We start from the raw sequence: 23,212 nt of genomic DNA, 5'->3' as shown, positions 1-23,212 counted from the left end.
CACAAACTGAAATACCATTGCCCATGTTCTGTTCCAAAATATGGTGGACAGTGGAATAATTGCTGCTAAATAATTAATTCTACTGGTGATACATGCGATCATGAAGTATACCAGTTCGACATTATCAGATACTATTGTGTCATAGCCCTTCCTTGTTTCGAGTTTTTTCTTATGTTTATGCTCCCAATAAAGTGAAAGCATGTTTTTCAGTTTGGAAAAGAGTGTAAGTACGAACACCACTGTCACGACAGCCAATGTTAATCAGGGACCAGGGTATCATTGGGGAAGACTCATGGAAGTGTGATGGGACCGCTTTTGCACTCTTTATATGGGAATGATCTGACAGAGTAGCAACATGCGACTAATTGTTGATGAGGCTGTAGTGTACGGGAAAGTGTACTCGTGTGATGACTGTAGGAGAATACAAGATGAGTTAGAAAGAAATTTTGCTTGATGTGATGAATGGCAGCTAGAAAAATACGTGTTAATGAAGATGAGTAGGAAAAAATTCCCCTAATGTCTGAATATAAGTGAGAATGTTTTTTGACAAAGGAACGTCTACTAAATATCTAGGCATAATGTAGCAAACTGATACGTTATGAAACGAGAACGTGAGGACGTTAGTAGGGATGTCGAGTGGTCGACTTCGGTTTATTGACAGTATTATAGGAAACTGTTTCTCACTTATAAAGGTGACTGTGTATAGAACACTAGCTTAACCAGTTCTTGAATACTGCTCGAGTGTTTTGGATGCCCACCAGGTCATATTAAAGGAAGTCATCCAAGCAATTCATGGGTGTGTTGCTAGATTTGTTAATTGTAGTTTCGATCAACACACAAGTATTGTGGAGATGCTTCGAGAACTCATATGGCAATCCCTGAAGCGAAGAGGACACATTTTCCGCCAAACACTAAGGAAATGCAGAGAACCACTCTTTTCACCTGTCTGTGTATCGGTTCTACTACTGCCAACGTACATATTGCGAAAGGATCACGAAGGAAAGCTAAGAGAAGTTATGGCTCTTATGGATGGATGTGCACAATCGTTTCTCCCTCGCTCCATTTGTGAGCACACGGGAGATGAAATGACTAATACTACTGGAACATGGTATCTATCGCTTTGCGCCATATGGTTACCAGTGGAGTATGTATATAGATGTAGATGGATGTACATGTCCACTATATGATACAAAGCACGCAGATACTCCCAAAAACTTACGTTTTTCATATTAGGAGCACTGTACCGCCACCTGCTGCCAGGTACCTCATATCAGCGACCTCAGTAGTCATTTGACATCATGATAGAGCAGAATGGGGCGCTCTGCAGTAGTCAAGGTCTTCGAACGTGGTCAGGTGATTTGATGTCACTTGTGTAATACGTCTGTACGCGATATTTCCACACTCCTAAACATCCCTAGGTCTACAGTTTCCGATTTGATAGTGACGTGGAGACGTGAAGGGACACGTACAGCACAAAATCATACAGGCCGACCTCGTCCAAGCTGTATCAGTATCCACTGCAAGTACTATGACAGTCGCGGGACGTGAAAGAACTTGGATTTCACGATCGAGAGGCTGCTCATAGGCCACACATCATGCCACTAAATGCCGAACGTCCCCTCGCTTGGTGTAAGGAGCGTAAGCAAGGACGATTGAACAGTGGAAAAACATTGTATCGAGTGAAGAATCACGGTACAGAATGTGGCGATCCGATGGCAGGGTGTGGGTATGGCGAATGCCTGGTGAACGTCATCTGCCAGCGTGTGTAGTGCCAACAGTAGAATTCGGAGACAGTGGTGTTATGGTGAGGTCGTGTTTATCATGGAGGGACTTGCCCCCCTTGTTGTTTTGCGTGGAATTATCATAACACAGCCCTGTATTGAACTTTTAAGCACCTTTTTGCTTTCCACTGTTGAAGAGCAATTCGAGGACGGTAACTGCATCTTTCAACACGATCGAGCACCTGTTCATTATGTCCGGCCTGTGGCAGAGTTGTTACACGACAATAACATCCTTGTAATGGACTGGCCTGCAGAAAGTCCTGACTTGAATCCTATAGAACACCTTTCAGATATTTTGGAACGCCGACCTCGTGCCAGGCCTCGCCGACCGACAGCGATATATCTCACCAGTGTAGCACTCCGTGAAGAATGGGCTGCCATCCCGCAAGAAACCTTCATATTGAATTCCAGCATTACCGGTGGGGGGCGCCACGAACTTGTAAGTCGTTTTCAGCCAGGAGCCCGGCTACTTTTGATCACACTGTCTAGATACCAACTCATTAGAACTACAGTGGCAATATGTCAGACCGGTTGGTGAAATTTGCAGATATATTTTGTATCTTGCATCACTCTATGAAGTTATTGAAAAGAAAAGTTACTGAACAACATTATGAGTATAATGGAAGTCGTTATTCAAAAGCAATCACCAGAGGCCAAAGCACAAGTATCCCGCTGTCCCATTGTTTCACGAGCCGAATGATTTCCTGGTTCTGGACTTCCTGTGGCGGCGACAGGAGCCAGTCATACGCTGTGGCCTTCAACTCATTGTCAGAACTGAAACGCTTTCAGATTTTATTTTTATTTTTTTATTGGACCAAACACTTGGAAGTCGCAGGGCGACAATGACCGTGGGGTAGGGCAGGTGATCAAGCTGCTGCCACATGACCTTGGCTATTACATTTCGTGTGACCTTGATGACGTGTGACTTGCGTTACCGTGGCGCTGAATCGCTCCCTCCTACAGCGGCCCAGGCTGTCTGTTGTGGATGGACTTGAGTAGGATACGTAGTGTCTCCAAGTGCACGTCACTATTAATGACTTTTCCGTGTCCGACGGATTCGGTGAGTACCGGACCACGAACATCGAAATAGACTGTCAACTTCTCCTTGCAACTGACGGCACAGCTTTGAATTTTTTATGGGGGGGGGGGGGGAGATGACGTTACATTCGCTCCCCTACAGGTATCACCACGTTTTCCCAGGGTGGCAGATGCATATTTCAACTGTTTGGTTATTACAACCCTTTTCTTCTTTTCATTTGAACACTCCTCACACAAATGACAGCTTTTGTGAATTTGTGTAATTGAGTTAAAGACAACTATCTACTCGAAAGAGACGACAAGGCAGTGAACGTGTAGCTCAGAAGAATATGGCTAGCTGAAAAGATTATGGAAGGGCCCTCATTCTCCACCTGCTGTACAGAGCATTATGAAGAAGTTTGTATCAACTGGAGGACTGGGCGTCGCTCTGGGAAGAGGCCGACACCACCGTAGGTGGTTGATGAAATCGCTGGTCCCATGGCAGACAACGCTGCACACATTTCTAACCGTCAGGCAGTGCGTGTCTTGTGTCATGAAAGTTGAACATCCAGTGGTCCACTACATGGAAGGTGCTTTGAACCATTCTCTGAGCATGAAGTTCCTCTGTATAGTGAACACATCACTGTTTGGTGTGCCTTCATGGCCATGTTCATCATCGGCCCGTTTCTTTTTTGAATACATTGGCGCTCAAGGACCAAAGACATGCAGTGTCACTGGCCAACATTGCTGTGATATACTTCGCCATTATGTCATGAACTCAACAGTTTTCACGCAAGATGGGGCCCTAGCGCACATCGCTTGTGAAGTTCACCTGCTTCTCCGAAACACGTTTGGAAACGATCAAATTATCATGCTATCGTTTCCGAATGCTTGGCCGGCACGATCACCTGATCTCACTCCCTGTAATTTCTGGTTGCGGGGCTACCTGAAGGACAGGATTTACCAGGGGAACGTTTAGACTTGTGCTGATCTGAAGCCAAGCATTCCAAAAGCCGTAGACACCATATCTATGAACATGCTTCATTTTGCTGTTCACAATGCAATACTGTGCTTTCAGACTCTTCTGGGCACTGATGGGCACCATATTGAGCACATTTTGCAGACATAATGGTACCAGTATTTAATGGTATGCTGCACCGTAGCAGCACATTGAAAGTGTTTTAATTCAGGTGATTTTGCGTTACTTCTCTTCTCCATGTCCCTGAAATTAATGCTACCAAGTTTGGTCCTCGTACGTTCATTAGTTTCTGTGCTATAACGTGTTGAATAGGGAAAGACTAATTACAACCACCCAGTACACAAGGGATGCGGGAGTGCAGGCTGTTGACACATGGTTGATGACATGTGGACCCTTGGGTCTTGCTTAGGTAGCATAATGGCAAACGCTCGCGATAAGCGGGAAATCCGGGTTTGAGTCGCGGTCTGGTACAAATTTTCGTTGTCGTCATTCCATCATACATCTAATGGTTGTCCACATTCGCAACTGCAAATACATTTCATGTGTATCAATTACCTGCTAGGTCTATGACCAAAATGGGATTTAACTAATGGACAACAAACATTATCAACATCGTTATAATTTATGAGGCGTCCGGAGGCAGTGTTTATGACAGAATTGTCACCAAAAATGTCACTTCGACAGCGATGACTATTCCCAGCAATGTTACACGCAACTGATGTGGAACTACGTCTCGAAACATAAAAAGGACCCCAGGTGTCTGGCGTGAAAAGGGTACATCAGAAGAAATCTCACGAAATCAGGTTGGTGATCAACGATAAGGGATATTTTCAGAAAATCAACCAAATTTTAAACGCACGTCTAAGCGACAGAAACGAAAATTAACTATCGAATAATCCCAGATCATGGAACTGGTCTAAACATTCGCCATCCCTACTAACGTCCCTATGTTCTCATTTCAGTTCACATCACTTTGCGACATTGTCCCTTGATATTTAATCGACGTTGAATAACATTCTATGGTTTTGAAACGTCAAACCCAAACACCTTTAGCTGTCTAAATTTTCAGTTGTTTCATTTGAGCAACCAGTTTCAGCACTACCCTTTCTCAAACAGCATCCCCATTAATACTGTGCTCTTGCATTAACACATAGTTTTCTAGCTCCTATTCATCACATCAAATAAAAATTCATTTTAAGCCATCTTGTATATTCCTACAGGCATTATGCGATGACACTTTCCCATACACTACAGTCTCATCAACACACAGTCGCAGATTGCTGCTGTCAGATCACTTACATATAAAAAATACAAAAGCGGCCCCATCACACTTCTATGAGGCTCTCCTAACTGTAGCCTCGTCTCTGCTGAAAACTCGCTGTCGAGGTCAACACAACTGGTCGGCTCTTTTTACCCTTCTTGTACACAAGAGTCACCGGTGCTTTATTCCAGTCCCTCGTGACTTCGATGTGGAAGAGCGATTGGCGTTAAATGCTAGTTAATTAAATGGACAATAAAATGAAGTACTCGCTGTAAAATTCCATCCAGACCTGGCGACTTACTGGTTTTCAACTCTTTCAGCTGATTCAGTATGATGGGGGTGGCAATTGCTACGTCCTCCATACGGGCATCTGAGTGGCTTCAAACGACAACATGTCAATATAATCTTCCTGTGTCGCTGATATCCTGTATGCGAAATTTAAAATTTCGGCTTCCCTTTTCCTCTCTTTTATTGGCACATCGTACTTGTCAATGAGTGACTCGATTGAAATCCTCGGTCCATATAATGATTACATTTATTCCCAACTTAAGTCATGTTCTGTGTTAGATATTTAGCTAAGGCCTGGCTGCGGAGTTTGTTGTGTGCTTCGTACGTCGATGTTGTGACATATACATGACTTGCGACTAATTTTGGGTTGTGGACATTGCTGCGCTCTTTTCTGATCAACCTGCCATCCCTCAGCATTTTCCAAGTTTTATTATTCAACCATGGTTGGGCTTTTACATCCATATAGCATTTATAGGCACATTTACGATTTGTACAGAAACCAAACGACAGTTATAAGAGTCGAGGGGCATGAAAGGGAAGCAGTCGTTGGTAAGGGAGTGAGACAGAGTTGTAGCCTATCCCTGACGTTATTCATTCTGTATATTGAGCAAGCAGTAAAGGAAACAAAAGAACAATATGAAGTAGGAATTAAAATCCATGGAGAAAAAATAAAAACTTGGAAGATTGCCGATGACATTGTAATTCCATCATAGACAGCAAAGGACCGAGGAAGATAAGTTGAACGGAATGGAGTGTCAAGAAAGGAGGATATAAGATGAACATCAATAAAAGCAAAACAAGGATAATGGGATGTAGTCGGATTAAATCACTGGGTGGTGAGGAAATTAGACTTGGAAATGAGACACTTAAAGTAGTAGACGAGTTTTGCTATTTGGGGAGCAAAATGAATGACGATCAAAGTAGAGAAGGTATAAAATGTAGACTTGGCATTTACTAGGAAAGGGATTCTGAAGAAGAAAAATTCGTGAACGTCGAGTATAGATTTAAGTGTCAAGAAGTCTTTTCTGAAAGTATTTGTGTGGAGTGTAGCCATGTATAGAAGTGGAACATGGACGATAAATAGTTAAGACAAGAAGAGAGTAGTAGCTTTCGAAATGTGGTGGTACAGAAGAATGCTGAAGATTAGATGGGTAGATCATGTGACTAATGCTGAGAAGAATAATTTGTTGCTTAACTTGACTAGAAGAAGGGATCGTTGGTAGGACACGTTCTGAGGCATCAAGTGATCAGCAATTTAGTACTGGAGGGAAGCGTGGAGGGTAAAAATGGTAGAGGGAGACCAAGAGATGAATACACTAAGCAGATTCAGAACGATGTAGGTTACAGTAGTTACTCAGAGATGAAGAAGCTTGCACAGGATAGAGTAGCATGGAGAGCTGCATCAAACCAGTCTCAGGACTCAAGACAACAACACCTCCCTTGCACGATTTACAGTCAGTCTACACTTTGCTCTGATTCGTCTATGTCCGCTCAATACGAACTAAATAATCTCTATTAATTATCTGAGCCGGATGCTAACAATTTTACTAATTCATGATCTGTCCAGGTTAAATACTCTCCATATCTTTATGATGAACTTCAGTTATCATTGGCGCTGCAATGACCTAATGATCGCAAGTATCAGTATCTCTAATGATACTGTCCATAACGTCACACCCATCTTTAGTTTCGAGGTCTAAAATTGTTTTTCAGAGCTGCTTTAGCCTGCTCTCTACTCGGTATCAGGGATGGCCGCTGCATAGGTTTGCACTACCTCCAAGGAATACTGCTGTTTAACTGCGATTAATTCTTGAGGTTTCTACACAAGTAAAAAAGTTGTGTGCCATTTATCCTGTCTGTAGTGTCCGTGCACTGAGCACCGAAAGCGGTGTTGTGGGACTAAAATATGCTGACAGTGACTTGGGTTGCGCTGGGAATGCAAACGTGGACCCAGACGTTCCAGAGTGGTCGAGTGGGGGGGGGGGGGGGGGTTGAGTATGGAGGCAATTCTTGACAACACTGTACTGGACCATCCTGGTAGTTGAAGGTGAAGCTGGGAGTATGCGGAGCAGCATTCGCTCCCAACATGTGCACGGACATGATCTACTTGTCACACAGCGAGTATGACTGGATAAGTGGACACAAGCTGCAAAATCACTTGTACTTCAGACATTCATTGCTGTGATCACCAGTTGAATCTCATTACGTTTAGAGCCGCTCCATTAAAAAGAAAATCTGCGAATGTTTTTCATCAGACAAGGGACTTCGCAGCTCCTTTCCAGTACCTCCACAAAGAACATCACTTCAGAATTTCGAGAAGTGACAGTGACCCTCGTTCATACAGTTCGAAAATGGCCTGGAGCACTTAGCGCCTACTCATTGGAATTTCCAGTCATGGAGCATGTTATCAAGTATGGGAGCATGAAGAAATTTCCAATGGGGAGAAGCTGATGGAAGTATGGTCCCACAAGCCCGCAGCTTACAAGGAAGCCCTCAAGTGCGAGTTCGCAAATCCAATCTTTAGAAAGGCTCATTTGAAAGCGTTGTGTTAACAATAGTGACTGGAAAAATATTAGCTGATAATGCCTCATCATGTGCATCAGGAGGGAGACAGAAATTGACTGAGCAGGAGGTGCTGACACCAACCTTTTACGAGGTGTGTGTATTCCACTTCACAAAATGGATATTTTCGACATTCAAGAAATATTAAAAGCAAACCATTAACTTCCACCACGAGCACCAAATGAAAAATGGTGTGCCACAGTGACCACAGAGGTTCACACCAATATGATTTAAGGCGAACTCCTTGGAAGTTGCAAACTATGAAGGATGTTCAGCTGGGTATCCAGTCTCAAAGAATGCATATTGAATCATATTGGTGGATCCTGGTGATGAGAACTGATGGACTATAATGATATGTGACCGAAAGTGAAACAGTTTGTCTAGGAGCTTATCGTGGAATAGGCTATACTTTAAGGCATAGCTGCAGACAGTGTGATAATATGTTTAACAGGCTCAGAAAAAACAAACATCCAGAGGCTGTATTTGTTCATCTTGCAATGTCGGACACTTTCCAGGGTGGATACTTTGCGCTAAAGGAGTATGATTTTTATACACAGACTAGAGGTCACACAAAAGCCAGTTATTTTGACCAGTTATTGGATAATAGCAGTGCTCATACCATAGTTGTAGTACTCTTACGCCCATTTTCCCTCTCTTGCTTGGTGTGACGTAAATGTTCCCTGTTGCCCTTACAGTATCATGCGAACGAGAAAGAATCGCAGGGGGCTCAACTCCTCCAACTTCTGACAGCACAATATATAACTTTCCAGAATATCTACCATCCAAATTAGCAGTCGACATAACTGAATAAGAGTCTGTTAAGGTATCTGATATTGATGCAACACTATTGGTGCTTCCAGTTTCCTGTGTTTCTTTCATACACATATCCTCTTCAAATCCCGACTGGTCGGAGTTGAAAACGACTTCCTTGCTGAACGATGCGATAAGTTTACCTCATCCACAAATTATTGGGCAAATTTCGCAGTTTTCTGTGCATCGTCAAGTTGACACTTTGCATGAAATTTCGTTATCTTATGTCTTCCATTTTGGTAGCACTCTTTAAAATTGTGAAACCTCCACTGCATGAAAAGAACTAATCAGAATGGTGCAAAATGGTTACAGGATCACTGAGAAAAGAGAAGTAAATTTATAATCAAGACAGAACAACATTTTGTCACAAGTAACAGAATCTGCATAATTGTCCAAAATTGTGTTGTACGTTATCTCAGTGTTGATATATGCCACAAGGGGACGTTGAATAATATTCTGTGGTTTTAAAATGTCAAAACAAAACACTTTTAGCTGTCTAAACTTTCAGTTATTTTATTTGAGCAAAAATTTTCAGCACTACATTGCGCCATCTTCAGGACCTCTGACTGATGTGTAGGAAGAATCTCATCTCTGGTCAGTCAATACATAGTCCAGCATTCAGTGACTGGTAACATATATATATATATATATATATATATATATATATATATACAGGGTGGTACATTGTTTGTGACCGGGCCAAATATCTCACGAAATAAACGTCAAACGAAAACCTACAAAGAACGAAACTTGTCTCGCTTGAAGGGGGAAACCAGATGGCGCTATGGTTGGCCCACTAGGTGACGCTGTCATAGGTCAAACGGATATCAACTGCGTTTTTTAAAATAGGAACCCCCATCTTTTATTACATATTCGTGTAGTACGTAAAGAGATACGAATATTTTAGTTGCACCATTTTTTTCGCTTTGTGATAGATGGCACTGAAATTATCGCAACTGAAAACATGTGTCCTACCCCCATGAAAATGTTGATTAGAATACTTTGAACAAATCTGATTTCTGGTAACAACACTTCCCCTTCATGTATATACTTGTCCTTACCCAGTGTCTTCATTTGCATAAACATTCGATACATATATTGCACAAATCTCCTCCCTCCTCTCTGTGTCCACCTCTTCTTCCCCCATTTCTCCATCCACCCTATGCTTCCACCTCAGCTGTCTCTGTCTTTACATATCTTACTCCCCCTTCCTGCCCACCCCTTATGGCCTGTCTCTTCCACCATGTCTCCCTCCCCCTGCCTCTGTCCGTATCTTTTTCTCTCTTTCTCTGTCCTCGTACTCCTCCTCCACCACACTTTTTCTTGTCATCTCCGCCCCCTCTCCTCTGCCTATATCCTCCAATCTCTGACCATCCTCTCCTGCCCCTTCTCTCTGTCCGTTTTCTCCTTCCATTTCTATTTCATCCTCCCCCATCCACCAATCATTCTCCTATCTCTTCCTCCATTCACTTCCTCTTCCACACCTCATCCTCTTCATTTCCTGCATGCCACTTTTCCCATCGGACTCCTCCTCCCCCAATTTCTATCCATCTTCCGTTCCTCCAACCCTCCAACTGTCTGTGTTCCGCTTTGGCCCCTCTCTGTCCCCATACTCCTAATCCTCTCTCTCTCTGTCTGTCCACATCTTTGCCTTGCCCATCCCCTATTAGCGTCATCACTGTCTTTCTCCTACTGGCCCTTTCAATATCCTTCCCCTCCTCTGTATACATGAAACTTTCCCCAGCAAGTCCACCCATACATATAGCCCCTGCAAAACACTTCTATAAAACAGGAAAATACTACAGCAGCCTAATTGTCAGGACTTGACAACTATTTTTGTGCCTGACTTATAGGTTGTCATGTTAAACAGACCGATAAAATCAGTTGTACCATTCCAATAAAACATATCTGTCATGCAGGGTAACTTTTCCCTGTCGCTTACGAGTAGACTGTACTGCAAAGCAGGTCAGTAAGGCAGGCTGATATCGTCCCCATACAACATACCTGTCATGCAAGGCAGGCAGTTTGCCAGAGATCAGGAAAAACACCTCTTAAGCCATATCTTGGGTGTTATTGGGGGTGTAAGGTTATAAGCCCCGCAGGGTCAATACTCCTGATGTGTGCTGTTTCAGTGCCAAATTAGATTGGATTGGAAATGGGGTTTTGAAGAATATTCTGGACATATATACACATTCTCTATATTAAAAATATATGGTCTATGTCCACCTGTATGTTTAACAGAGGATCATGAAAAAAATTGAAGTAAAATATATGTATGTATATAGTAAAGTGTGTGTGTGTGTGTTTATGTGTGTGTGTGATTATGTGTATGTGGGTTTTTGTGCACCCACACATGTGTGTGTGTGTGTATGAGTGTGTTTTCTTGCTGTGCTGTGTAAGCAGAATGATATGGAAGTAGTGTGACGTCCAAATCATTTTAATAAAATTAATGTTTGGGTTCTGAACGTATCTATGAATAACACAGTTATATTGCTCCCTTAATGAGGGTGCTTGGTCTAAAAAATTAGTTACAATGTATTCTCCAAAGAAACTGTTCCCACGTTTTCTATTTTCCATTCTGAAATTTGTAAAAATATTCACGACCTTTGCCATATCACTACCCCTATTACATTTTTTTTAAAAAACTGTCGATGTTTCACAGTTCATCTGCAAATAAATTTGTTCTTCCACCCAAATAATCTAAATTTCACACAATGTCACAACTAGGGATTTAGTTTTAATTGGTTTGTACTCGTAGTTATAAAATTATATTTAATTTTGCTCTTTAATGGCAGTTTTTTAGAGTTCGTATTTGCTATTTATTTTTAAATTGGTTGGTTTAGGACTTCCATGTCCTCTGATTTGTATATAAGGCCTTTATACGTCCCTACAATCGTCTGCTACCCACAAAGTGGGATGTCTTCATGTTTTTCGCCATGTACTTACGTTATTCTTATTAGTATCATACCTGCCTAGTAATTCCCGACACAAGACCTTCTCTGCAATCTGTTTTTCATGTTTTGTCCTACGCCTTTGTGTTTTCTGCTCTAACTGTTTTACTTCCTCCTGTGATTGTTCTCTTGTCGTTTTCTTCAGTTCTTGATAACCAGGTTTGATTGCTTCCTGTAAGTGTTACTCAGTCTTTATAATGGGGTTTGCGTGCTGTTAAGTTCTCCCATATCCATATCCTATTTCTAATTACAATCATCTAATTTATTTTCCACTTTGTTTTCTGTCACAACGTCTACTGAGATTCTACTAAGTTCCATTTTACTATGTGCTAGACGTTTGAAAGTCTTGTATTGGACAGCATGTAGACTTTGTTTACATTAGTGATTGTGTTTAAGGATATGCATTTTGCTGAGACATCTTACATTCAGCGGTTTCTGTCATTTTTCATTTTTGCAAAGTAGTCCTGGCTGTGTTCATTGTCTTCGATATCTTCTGCGATACTGGCTTCTTGCCGCTCGTTACCATGCATCTGATGTTGTTTCAAACGTGTCAAGTTTATTTTATGGGGCATATTTGGCAAATACAGGCCGCTCTAAGACTCCTTCTGCTGTTATAATTTCAACATAAGGGCATTATAATTTCAACATATGGGGAGCCAGATCGATTAAATTGACAGAATTAACGTTTTGTGGTTTTTTCCATTGTAAAATTATTTGGAATTTTCTGAATAAAACAAATCAAGTTTCACCCTTCTAAGTGTGTTTTTCATCGCTGAAAAGTTGACGCACCGCGTAAACGGTTGTAGCTACTTGGTGTGTCATCTCTGATGGCACCACTCGCTGGCTACAAACAGGGTATCTTTGCAGAATTAGACAGTGTTTTGTTTTCAACGTTGTATGTCTTTATCTCTGTGACAAGTGACTGTTAATATCAGTAAACATAAACGCTATACTGTGTGTGTTCACTTGTGGAGTTTGCTTTGTGTTGTTTAGCTGTTCATTTCTACGTATGTGACGAATTTTGCTCTTACCTGTTTTACGTATTTGGTTTGTGGATATCAATAGGCCCTGTTTCAGCAATTGAGTGTTTAAGAAAAGGCACAATGTGTGGAAGAAGAAATCTTTTGTCGTTTTGAAAGGAGATGCTGCTCAGACTGTTTCACCGACTACTCCAAACGAATGTGATAGAACTCCTTCTTGCAAGAAACTTCGTGGCAGCAAAAAAAAAAAAAAATAAATAAATAAAAAAAAAAAAAAAATAAAAAATAAATAAATAAATAAATAAAAAAAATTGAAAACTGTTAATGTGATACTAATGACGTGAATGAAATAATTAACATTTCCTTGCTCTCTAATGTTTTGAAACATTACGTATTATGCCAAGTTTGCAAAGAAAGAGGACTGCAATTGACAATAACTTCACACATTGGCTTGGCATGTAAACTGTTATTGAAGTGCAACAAATGTGCTGCAGATGTTTCACTTTCTAATTATAACAGTATTCCTTGTAGTGGTAACAGTGGAAAGACGGTGTAGGTGTAAATGTTAGGCTAGTGTATGGTTTGCGTTGCATTGTCAAGGGCAGTGCTGCTGGGACAATGTTGTGTGGAATTATGAACTTGCTAAAACCGCCAACCAAGTTTGGACTTTACAATGAATTAGTGGGATCTTCTGCGGAAGATATTGCTGAAGCAACAATGAAGAAAGCAGTTGAAGAAGCTGTGACAGATAATGAGAATTGTAGAGATTTAACTGTTGCTTTAGATGGCTCATGGCAACGTAGAGGTCATAAATCTCTAAATGGTGTTGTGACAGCTACCAGTGGAGACAGTTGCCAACTAACTGATGTTGCTAATCCCTCAAAACGTTGTAGATGTAAGGGCAATACCAAGGACGAACATAGCGAAAGTTGTGAAGCAAATTTTCACGGCACTAGTAGAGTGATGGAAGTTGAGGGACTGAAAGCAAATTTTTTCAGATCACAAGGGTGGTATAATGTACGATACACCAAGTATCTCGGAGATGGTGATTATAAGTGATATAAAGCTGTAAAGGAACTCAAACCTTATGGCAATCAAATTCAAATTAAAAAACAGGAGCGCATTGGGCATGTGCAGAAGTGCATACGGGCTCACTTGTGTAAACTTTTAGGATCCCAGAAGCTTTGTGATGGTAAGACCCTTGGAGGAAGAGGGACTATGGGTGTGCAATTAGGCAAAATACAAGAAGCATTGAGCATATGAGGAGAGCAGTATGGACATTATTATTTTTGATACTGCATCAACAAATGAGCACCCACAACATGTACTGTGCCCCATAGGTGATGACTCATGGTGTAAGTACCAATCAGGAAAGGAATATGCCCATAAAAACAGTTTGCCAAATGGTGTAATTGATGTAATTAAAGCCATATTCAGAGATTTATCACAGCCAAGTTTATTGGAAAAGTGTTTACATGGGTAAACACAAAATCCAAATGAAACTGTAAGTAATTTAATTTGGATTAGGATTCCCAAAAGAGTGTTTGTGCAGATAAAAACATTGCATTTTGGAGAGTATGATGTAGTGGCAACATACAATGACAGAAACATTATCAAATGGTTCAAATGGCTCTGTGCACTATGGGACTTAACCTCTGAGGTTATCAGTCCCCTAGAACTTAGAACTACTTAAACGTAACTAACCTAAGGACATCACACACATCCATGCCTGAAGCAGAACTCGAACCTGCGACTGTAGCGGTCGCGCGGTTCCAGACTGAAGCGCCTATAACCGCTCGGCCACCCCGACCAGCGAAACTTTATCAAATGTGATGTGATGAAACGTTTAGGTTTCCAACGAGGACACAAAGCCATTTCCACAATGGGCCTAATTGCTGATCAAAGACTAAGAGATGCAGGAAGAAGAGACAAAAGCCTACTACATGCAGCAAAAGGGAAGAAACGAACACTGAAAAGGAAATTAACACTGAAAAAAGACGAGGATGCTGGTAATCCATTATATGGGGTAGGAATGTATTAAAAAAACTTTGGAAGCCATTTTTGTAACTTTAAAATGTTCATATCGGAAGAACATTTTCTCAAAAACTGCTAAAAGCATATCAGTGAAATTTATACAGAATATTGTTTACTTCTTTTCCTTCATTTTTATAACAAATTGTAAAAAAATATTATATAATTAAAGAGTTATAGTACAAAAATAGTAAAATTTTAGAGACAAAAATAAGCATCTGTTTAAAAAAAATTGTAAAACAAAAACAAATAAAATATTTCATAACATAGCATTATAACATTGTAGAGGAATATTCACTAAACATGTAGTTCAAATTTCAGAGCAATATGTTCAATTCTTTTAGAAAAAAATGTTTCTTCTATTTGCTAAAATTAACATGGAGGATATGGATCGTTCCATCTACCCATAAGTGTTCTGCATCTTTGTTAATTATGAATAGCATTTTGTTAAATTCTGTTGTCTACCTATGCTGCATGAATCTTTTAAAAGGACATTGGACCCTCAGCTCGCTCACATAAGAGGCTGACCATCTTAGTTAATTAATGTACAAAATCCTTTAATCGCTGTACAGAAAGGAATATGTTTTCTTAAGTCCACTCACACATTTCTGGGCCTATGTTAGTACTATCCAAGTGCCAGTTGTACTGCATTTGAATTTATCATTAACAACAATGGATGTAAAGTTGTGTGGTGATCCTATCAATTCACAGTCAAATGTCGGTATTTTCTCGTACAGTCAAATACGATGAGTGAAGAAACTGTACTTAGCACCCATGGAAACCCCCGCTATATTCCGGAACTGGGGAAGTGTCCACTGCTGCACCCAACTCTACTCATCAACACACGCAGTGGGTGGTCTGAATTTCCTAATACTAAGGAGGAGACCGCTTAACCACAACTGCACAGGAGCACACCTACAAAATGGACTCAGTCCATCATCGAGGCTGAAATGTCCATGAAGGCTTTCCAAACACTACCATCAGAGGTTCTCACACAAATCTCTCACAGTAGGGTTAACCACTATCCTCTCACTACCCAACTGTAGTAGTGTTGCTATTCGCATTATGGTGTGGATGAACTTCTGATTGTAGTGTCTGGGAAACAAAGGTGTAAATTTAAGCGACAGTATAAGTCTTAGCTAGGTGTGGCCATGAGGTGAGGTGGCCTGTTTATTAAGATGACTATTTGTGATGAGCAAGAGATCTCAGTGTGCCACAAATTTTCAATGTTCACTACATGTGGAAGTGTCTAAAGAAGTCGTTTAAAGAGAAATATACAGTACTGATACGAAATTTGAACAGACACCCCACAATATAACATATCCGTATTCCCCACTACATAGTAATTTCTGTCGTTTCCTGCTTACTGGTGTATTCCTTCATTATTTCTTTTTGAGGACCAACACAGAAATAGAATACCATTAATTGTTGCCATAAAGTCAATGTCTCATGCAGATCCAATGCGTAAAAACCCTATTCCGCACCCATTCTCTACAGAATTAATTTAGAAGACAAAAAAACATAAACTGAAATAGAAACTGCTTCTTTCGCACCAGTACATTCATTGTCTATGGAAAAGAACTTTCTTTCATAGCATCTTCCCATATAATCACAATGAGTGAATCACACTTGTAATCCAAAGAGTATGCTCAGGATCACTCTGACCCACGCCTGCTTGAACGTCATAAGTCGTGAAAAGACTAACTTTTCCTGAGAACTATAGCATCTGCTCCATCGAAAAAAATACAGTAAAGTTAGATCTCAATCTTTTACCATAGTACTTGATTCATGTGTGGTGACAGGATACTAACCGCAAGCGAGAGACGTCAGGGTCATCAGGTGGTGGGATCTCGCAGAGGGGCGGGAGCGGCGCAGCGGTGGCAGCAGTCCGGTTCTGCTCGCTGCAGTTGCCGTGTGGCTGGGCGGTGGCCGTGGTCTCGCCGTCTGCGGTGGCTGGCGTGCTGCGCAGAGAGACATGACGTGGAGACGTGATAGCATGTTCACATGGAGGCCAGAAGACAGTTTAACACAGACAGTACTGGTGAAGGATCTACAACGACAATAACTGCATAATTACCTTGAATGACTTAGCACTGAGCTAATCACTTCATTCACAGCTTCTCCTGACTTATCCACACCAGTAATTTACATTATGTGATCAGAAGTATCCGGACACCTGACTGAAAATGACTTACTAGTTTGTGGCGCCCTCCATCAGTAATGCTGAAATTCAGTATGGTGTTGGCCCACCCTTAGCCTTGATGACAGCTTCCACTCTCGCAGGCATACGCTCTGTCAGCTGCTGGAAGGTTTCTTGGGGAATGGCAACCCATTCCTCACGGAGTGCTGCACTGAGGAGAGGTATCGATGTCGGTCAGTGACGCCTGGCACGAAGTCGGCGTTCCACAACATACCAAAGGTGTTCTATAGGATTCAGGTCAGGACTTTGTGCAGGCCAGTCCATGACAGAGATGTTATTGTCGTGTAACAACTCCGCCACAGGCCGTATATTATGAACAGGTGTTCGATCGTATTAAAAGATGCAATTGCAATCTCTGAATTGCTCTTCAACAGTGGGAAGCAAGAAGGTGCTAAAAACATCAATGTAGGCCTGTGCTGTGATAGTGCCACGCAAAACAACAAGGCGTGCAAGCCCTCTCCAAGAAAAATACAAGCACACCACAAGAGCATCGACTACGAATTTTACTTTCGGCACTGTAAAGTCTGGCAGATGACGTTCACCGAGCATTCGCCATACCCACACCCAGCCACATTGTGTACCGTGATTTTTGTAACTCCACACAACGTTTTCCCGCTGTTCAATCGTCCAATGTTTACGCTCCTTACACCAAGCTGTTTGGCATTTTCTGGCGTAATCTGTGGCTTATGGATAGCCGCTCGACCATGAAATCCAAGTTTTCTCACTGCCATAATACTTGCAGTGGCTCCTGATGCAGTTTGGAATTACTGTGTGATGGTCTGGATAGATGTCTTCTTGTTACACATTACGACCCTCATCAACTGTCGGCGGTCTCTGTCAGTCAGCAAACGAGGTCGGCCTGTAGGCTCTTGTGCTGTACATGTAGCTTCACTTTTCCACTTCACTATCACATCGGAAACAGTAGACCTGGGGATGTTTAGAAGTGTGGAAATCTCGCGTGCAGACGTATGACACATGTGACACCCAGTCACCTGACCATTTTCGAGTTCTGTGAGTTCCACAGAGCGACCTATTCTCCTCTCTCACGATGTCTAATTACCACTGCGGTCGCTGATATGGAGTACCTGGCTGCAGGTGGCAGTAAAATGCATATAATATGAAAAACTTTTGTTTTTGGTGATGTCCGGATACGTTTGATCACATAGTGTATCATATGAAGGAACAGATTGTACGAAACTAAACAGAAATGAAGATGACGTACAAGAGAACAATTACACTGAAAGATACAACTATTTGAAACCATACTCTCTGAACACTTAACACCAATAGACGTACAGAAATTAGAACGACAGAAACCTTTAAATGTACTGAATGTGGTACTATTTTCATCAGATGATGGTTTTAGCTTGTGTGTCATCGATGGGTCTGTAGGACACACAGATGGTCAGATCTTAGTTGCTACATATCACTTTGTGTTATTCCATGCCTGGTATCTAAAGAAAACAAAAAAATAAATCTAAATTAGGAAGGAACTAAAAATAAAAACAGAAAAGGACATATTCTGCCAGACACCTAGAAAGACGATGTCGGTTTTGATCCAATGATGGTATGTGCCAAATGGTGGATATTGGATTTACTGTTAATGTTTTCAGTGTCTTCAGACGGTATATAGCTTGGTGGCGTAGCTAATAGTGTGCCATCTGAGTGTACCCTATAACAATGAATGCTCCAGCCAGAAGGCGCAGAGTGGTGCAAACGTTTTAAGCAAGCAGGCAACCATGCAGCTAACTGAGCGAATTTGGAAGGGGTCAAATTGTGGGCTTTCAGTGGCGGGATTGTCCTTTCAGAGAACTGTCACAAAAGTTGGCCATATGGCATCAATTGTATACGATGCAGATATCAGTAGTCAGCTGAATATTCTGGCACTCATAGATGAAGTCTTGGAAGGCCATGTGGCACAGACACCCGTCTTGATCGTAGTATTGTAAGCGCAGCAGTGGCGGATCATACAGCTAACACCCTACGTATAAGAGATCTTGTGAGGCCATATGTGTCAACACGTAGTGTTGTGAACTGGTTATTTGCAGTGGGACTGCCGACATGCTCAACTCTCGTCCATCTTTCATTTGTGAACACCATTGACATGCATGACTCGACTGGTGCTGTCGAAGGATCATCTGGAACATGGAATGGCGCTCTGTGGTCTCCAGCGATGGAAGTGGATTCTGGCTGCACGCAAGTGATGGTTGTTAGTTCATACTATGTAGATCTTGTGAGTGCTACGTTGTAGAGTGAATTCGTCCAAGACACTCTCGTCCTACTCCAGATGTTATGGTATAGGTTGTGACAAGCTTCAATTCTTCGTTCACCTTAGGCGATTTTGAAAAGGGCGCTACTCAGCACTGTTAGACCTTCGCTTTTTCCATTCCTCCAAACAGGAATATGTTGTGTTATTCCAACAGGACAATTCGCACCATCAAGCTGCCTGTAAATCTCAATATGCTCAGTTTTGTGTTCTGCCCACTCATCTAACATAGGGTGCCTAGGAAAGCTGCTTCCTCGGATCGCTAGACAATAATTCAAGCAAATCGTATTAAGGGAATTCATTATAAAACTTACGAGATATTTACGTGTCACAAGCAAGAGGTGACAGACGAACATAAGCGAACTCTTCAGTATACACAATTCGTAATACAAGTGAACGAATACAGTTTTTAAGTCACTGCTGTAGCGTTCGTAGGTCGGCTCAACTCAGGCCACAGCCAGGCGGAGCGGCGCTTGTATTCTCCTCGCGTAGAGGGCACTCTTGTATCAGTGTCGTACGTCCGTTAGCGTGCTATTGGCTGACGCCGCCTCACAGCCCTCTCTGCCGTAACGTTCCTGGCCAACGTGCCGGCGCTTCATATTACGTCGAAACGCTCTGTAAGACACGGAGCAACTTCCCTGCCAGCATAATCCCCAGACAAATCTCCTAGGGAGCAAGTGTGGGACATGATGGGACATGAGGTGAATTATGAGACTCATCAGCTAACAACTCTTGCAGAACTACACGAACAGGTCGAGCTGATGTGGCATAGCATACCCCAGGACAGTATTCGCCATCCGTTCAGTTGACTGGACGCAAGAGTCAGCACCTACATTGGTGCTGTGGAGGCTAAACCATGTACAAATGTGGGTGTTTCACTGTGGTCGATACCTGGCACCACAGAACTGTCTGTGCTATCAATCTTCAAGTGTAATCATTTCATGTACTCCATATGCGCTGTTGCAACAATAAAGCTTGAACGAAATGGAAACTTCTTAAGTGGTGCACTATTTTTTTCTGTATTGTATTATAACAGTGATATATTATGAGAGAACGTCATTTCTTTGCGACTACAGGTTGCGTAGAAAGTGGTAAAGAACATCTGAGTGCTCTGAGAACAGGGGACTGGGGCTAATTGGGCCACTTTAAAGTGATAACAGCATATCGCATTACGTCTTTATCATATTACTTTAATATTGCATGACAAAGTGAGTAGGCAGCAAATAAACAGGATCTCTTCAAATCATTACGCACAGATTTTGCATAATATTAAACAAACAAAGCAATAATTTGTCTTAAAGTAAGAATAGATGGCAGTTACTCAATTTTGAAGGAAAGGTATGACACTGAGTGTCGAAACTAAACGCTGTTCACTCTATGAATCCAAAGAGGGAGGTAGAAACAAAAAAACTGGTAAGTAAATTGTTACCAGGCTCCTATTTAAAAATTCGTAATGCACTGCCAGAAAAAAATTTGAGTTACTTCCAGGACGAAATTCAGTCAGTTGCAAATATATTTTGTGGTGCTGTACAGGTTTCGATAAATTAATTTGTCATCTTTAGATGTGTACAAAATTATGCATACCATAGACCTTGGCTATTTATTTATGTGAAGCATAAAATGTGTTTACAATAATCACGCATAATATGTACATTTCTAGGCATATCATGGCAGCATGCTTCTATGAAGGAGATATTGACATCTGCTAAACACAAATTAAGTAAGTTTCTGTAATATTAAAGTTTTAAACATGGCTGCGTGGTCAGCGACCGTTTTCAAAGTAAAATTAAAGCAATAAAACCCCTCGGTCGCAAATATTAAGTCTTTTGACCTAGTGTTGGCACTACTAAGAGTGCCTTCATCAGAAGTAAAACATTCAAACTGGCCTATAACGTAATTACAAAAATTATGCGAGATTTTTTTTGTATAAGTGTAAGTACTGACTAACAGTACAAGAAAGAAACAGTGCTTACATGTCACGTATAAAATAAATATGAAGTGATAAAGCTGTAGTCACAAAATCTTTTAAGTTGTATTTTTATATAATATACTTTTTATGCTTCACATAAATGTAGATTCAAGGTCTAACGATTTATAATAACTAATTTTGTAGCCTTCTGAAGATGACAAATTGATTTGTCGAAACCGGTAAAGCGTAATGAAACTTATTAGCAACTGATGGCTGAATATTATCCTGAAAAAATAATACTACAAATGCTGAAAATTACAATGACAAATAAAATAAAAAAGAAAGTGATGTATCAAGAAGACTTGGTGCGATTTCAATATAACTTCATACACATACACACCATCAACAGGTATGTAATTAGTTGGAAGTGCAGTTCTCTGTGAGTGGCAGAATGGCTGGAAGTGTGTAGTACTGTTGTTAAATTTTTAGTATTGTCTCCAGGCCAGATAAGGTAGAAAAGTGGCATAAACAGCGCCCTCTGTTGAGCGAACTCTGAATGAGATGGTGATGTCGACTATACACGTGAAACAGCATTATTGGCAACTGAGGGGTTTTAAAGAAGCTTTATTGCTAGTCTCCACTTGCCTTGCTGCTCGAATCCTACAATATCCAGGTTTTGGGCCATTAGAAGGCGATAGGGGCCCCGTGTCAAATTGCATGTGGGCGTCAGGGCAGGCAGTCATCATGGATCAGATCAACCATGTCAGACCACAAGGAGGTAGCATCGCTGAATGAACACAGTTTTAATCTGCCTGTATGTTTCATAGCAGCCCGCAATCCACCACAGAGTGAATATTTTATTAACATCACCCAGGCTAAGCCATGTCTCTTCAATATCCTTTCTTCCAGGAGTGCTAGCTGGTCTTGGAAGTTATGCTGGAGAGCGTCTGTGAAGTTTGGAAGGCAGGAGACGAGGCACTGGCGGAAGTAAAGCTATGAAGATGGGTTGTGAGTCGTGCTCAGGTAGCTGAGACCATAGAGCTCTTGTCAGCAAAAGACAAAGTTTTTTTTTTTAATGAGTGAAATCTAATGGGACTTAACTGCTAAGGTCACCAGTCCCTAAGCTTACACACTACTCAACCTAAATTATCCTAAGGACAAACACACACCCATGCCCGAGGGAGGACTCGAACCTCCGCTGGGACCAGCTGCACAGTCCATAACTGCAGCGCCTTAGACCACATGGTAATCCCGCTCGGCAGACAAAGTTTCTGAGTTCGAGTCTCGACCTGGCACACAGTTTTAATCTGACAGGAAATTTCAACACCCACAATTCACTGAGTCTAATGAAATACCCATTTTCGTAAGTGGTCATAACCCATATGCTGAATGACGAGAAAATGGAGAATCAAAGGTATGACACTCAAACTTGAAGCTGAACAAGTTCCACTGTTAAGGTGTAAAACGTGCACGTATGGAGACAGAACTCACCGTAGGAGAGAGACCGTGGTGTCACCAGTTGTGGGGGTGGTGTGGGTGGTAGTCGTCGGCGCAGTTGCGACAGGAGTCCTGCTGTGGTCGCCGTGGTCACTGTGTGGCAGAGTGCTGGCTGCCATTGTGGTCTCTGGGGTGGCTGGAACACTGTACAGAGACAAGCAGGTGTGGAGGTGTACTCACGTGGAGGACAGGTAGCAGCCATCCATAGACAGTGCTACTGAGGGCTTGTCCAAACACAAAAAAATACAACACATGGTGTGAACAACAGTAGTCGCTCCACTAAGATGTATCATTGAGGTACAAGAAATGATTATATGACATTTTTGGCTGGGAGGTCCCATCTGGGGAAGTTCAGCCGCTGAGTGCAAGTTTTATTTCAGTCGACGCCACATTGGGCGACTTGTGTGCTGGTGATGAGGATGAAATGATGATGAGAACAACACAACATCCAGTCCACGAGTGGCGAAAATGTCCAACCCTGATGGGAATTGAACCTGGGCCCACTGCATTGTAGGTACGCATGGTACCACTGAGCTAAGCAGTTGGACACCATTGAGGTAATCAGTTCACACATTTTTCCTCCTGAATTTCCCATACCACCAGTTTAGCGTATTAGACTATAGTATGTACGAAATAAACCACAGATAAACGGTATACGCAAAGGTCTATACTTATGCTGC

General features: G+C 41.7%; 1 protein-coding gene across 1 annotated transcript in view; it reads right to left on the bottom strand.

Annotated features, from left to right (window-relative positions):
• The window catches only part of LOC126108542 (poly [ADP-ribose] polymerase tankyrase-1-like), a 28,858-nt gene extending 6,185 nt beyond the window's left edge, over positions 1-22,673 (bottom strand). The window contains exons 1-2 of the mRNA XM_049913827.1: positions 22,527-22,673; positions 16,472-16,621 (exon numbers count right to left, since the gene is read on the bottom strand). Of these exons, the coding sequence (XP_049769784.1) occupies positions 16,472-16,621; positions 22,527-22,651 (275 nt within the window). The 5' untranslated portion in view covers positions 22,652-22,673. The remainder of the gene's footprint in view (positions 1-16,471; positions 16,622-22,526) is intronic.
• Positions 22,674-23,212: the final 539 nt, after the last annotated feature.

The sequence above is a fragment of the Schistocerca cancellata genome, chromosome 11 (assembly GCF_023864275.1).
Source record: "Schistocerca cancellata isolate TAMUIC-IGC-003103 chromosome 11, iqSchCanc2.1, whole genome shotgun sequence".
In the NCBI taxonomy this organism is placed as follows: domain Eukaryota; kingdom Metazoa; phylum Arthropoda; class Insecta; order Orthoptera; family Acrididae; genus Schistocerca; species Schistocerca cancellata.
Note: the sequence above shows the minus strand (reverse complement) of the source record. Positions and strands in the feature narration are given on the sequence as shown.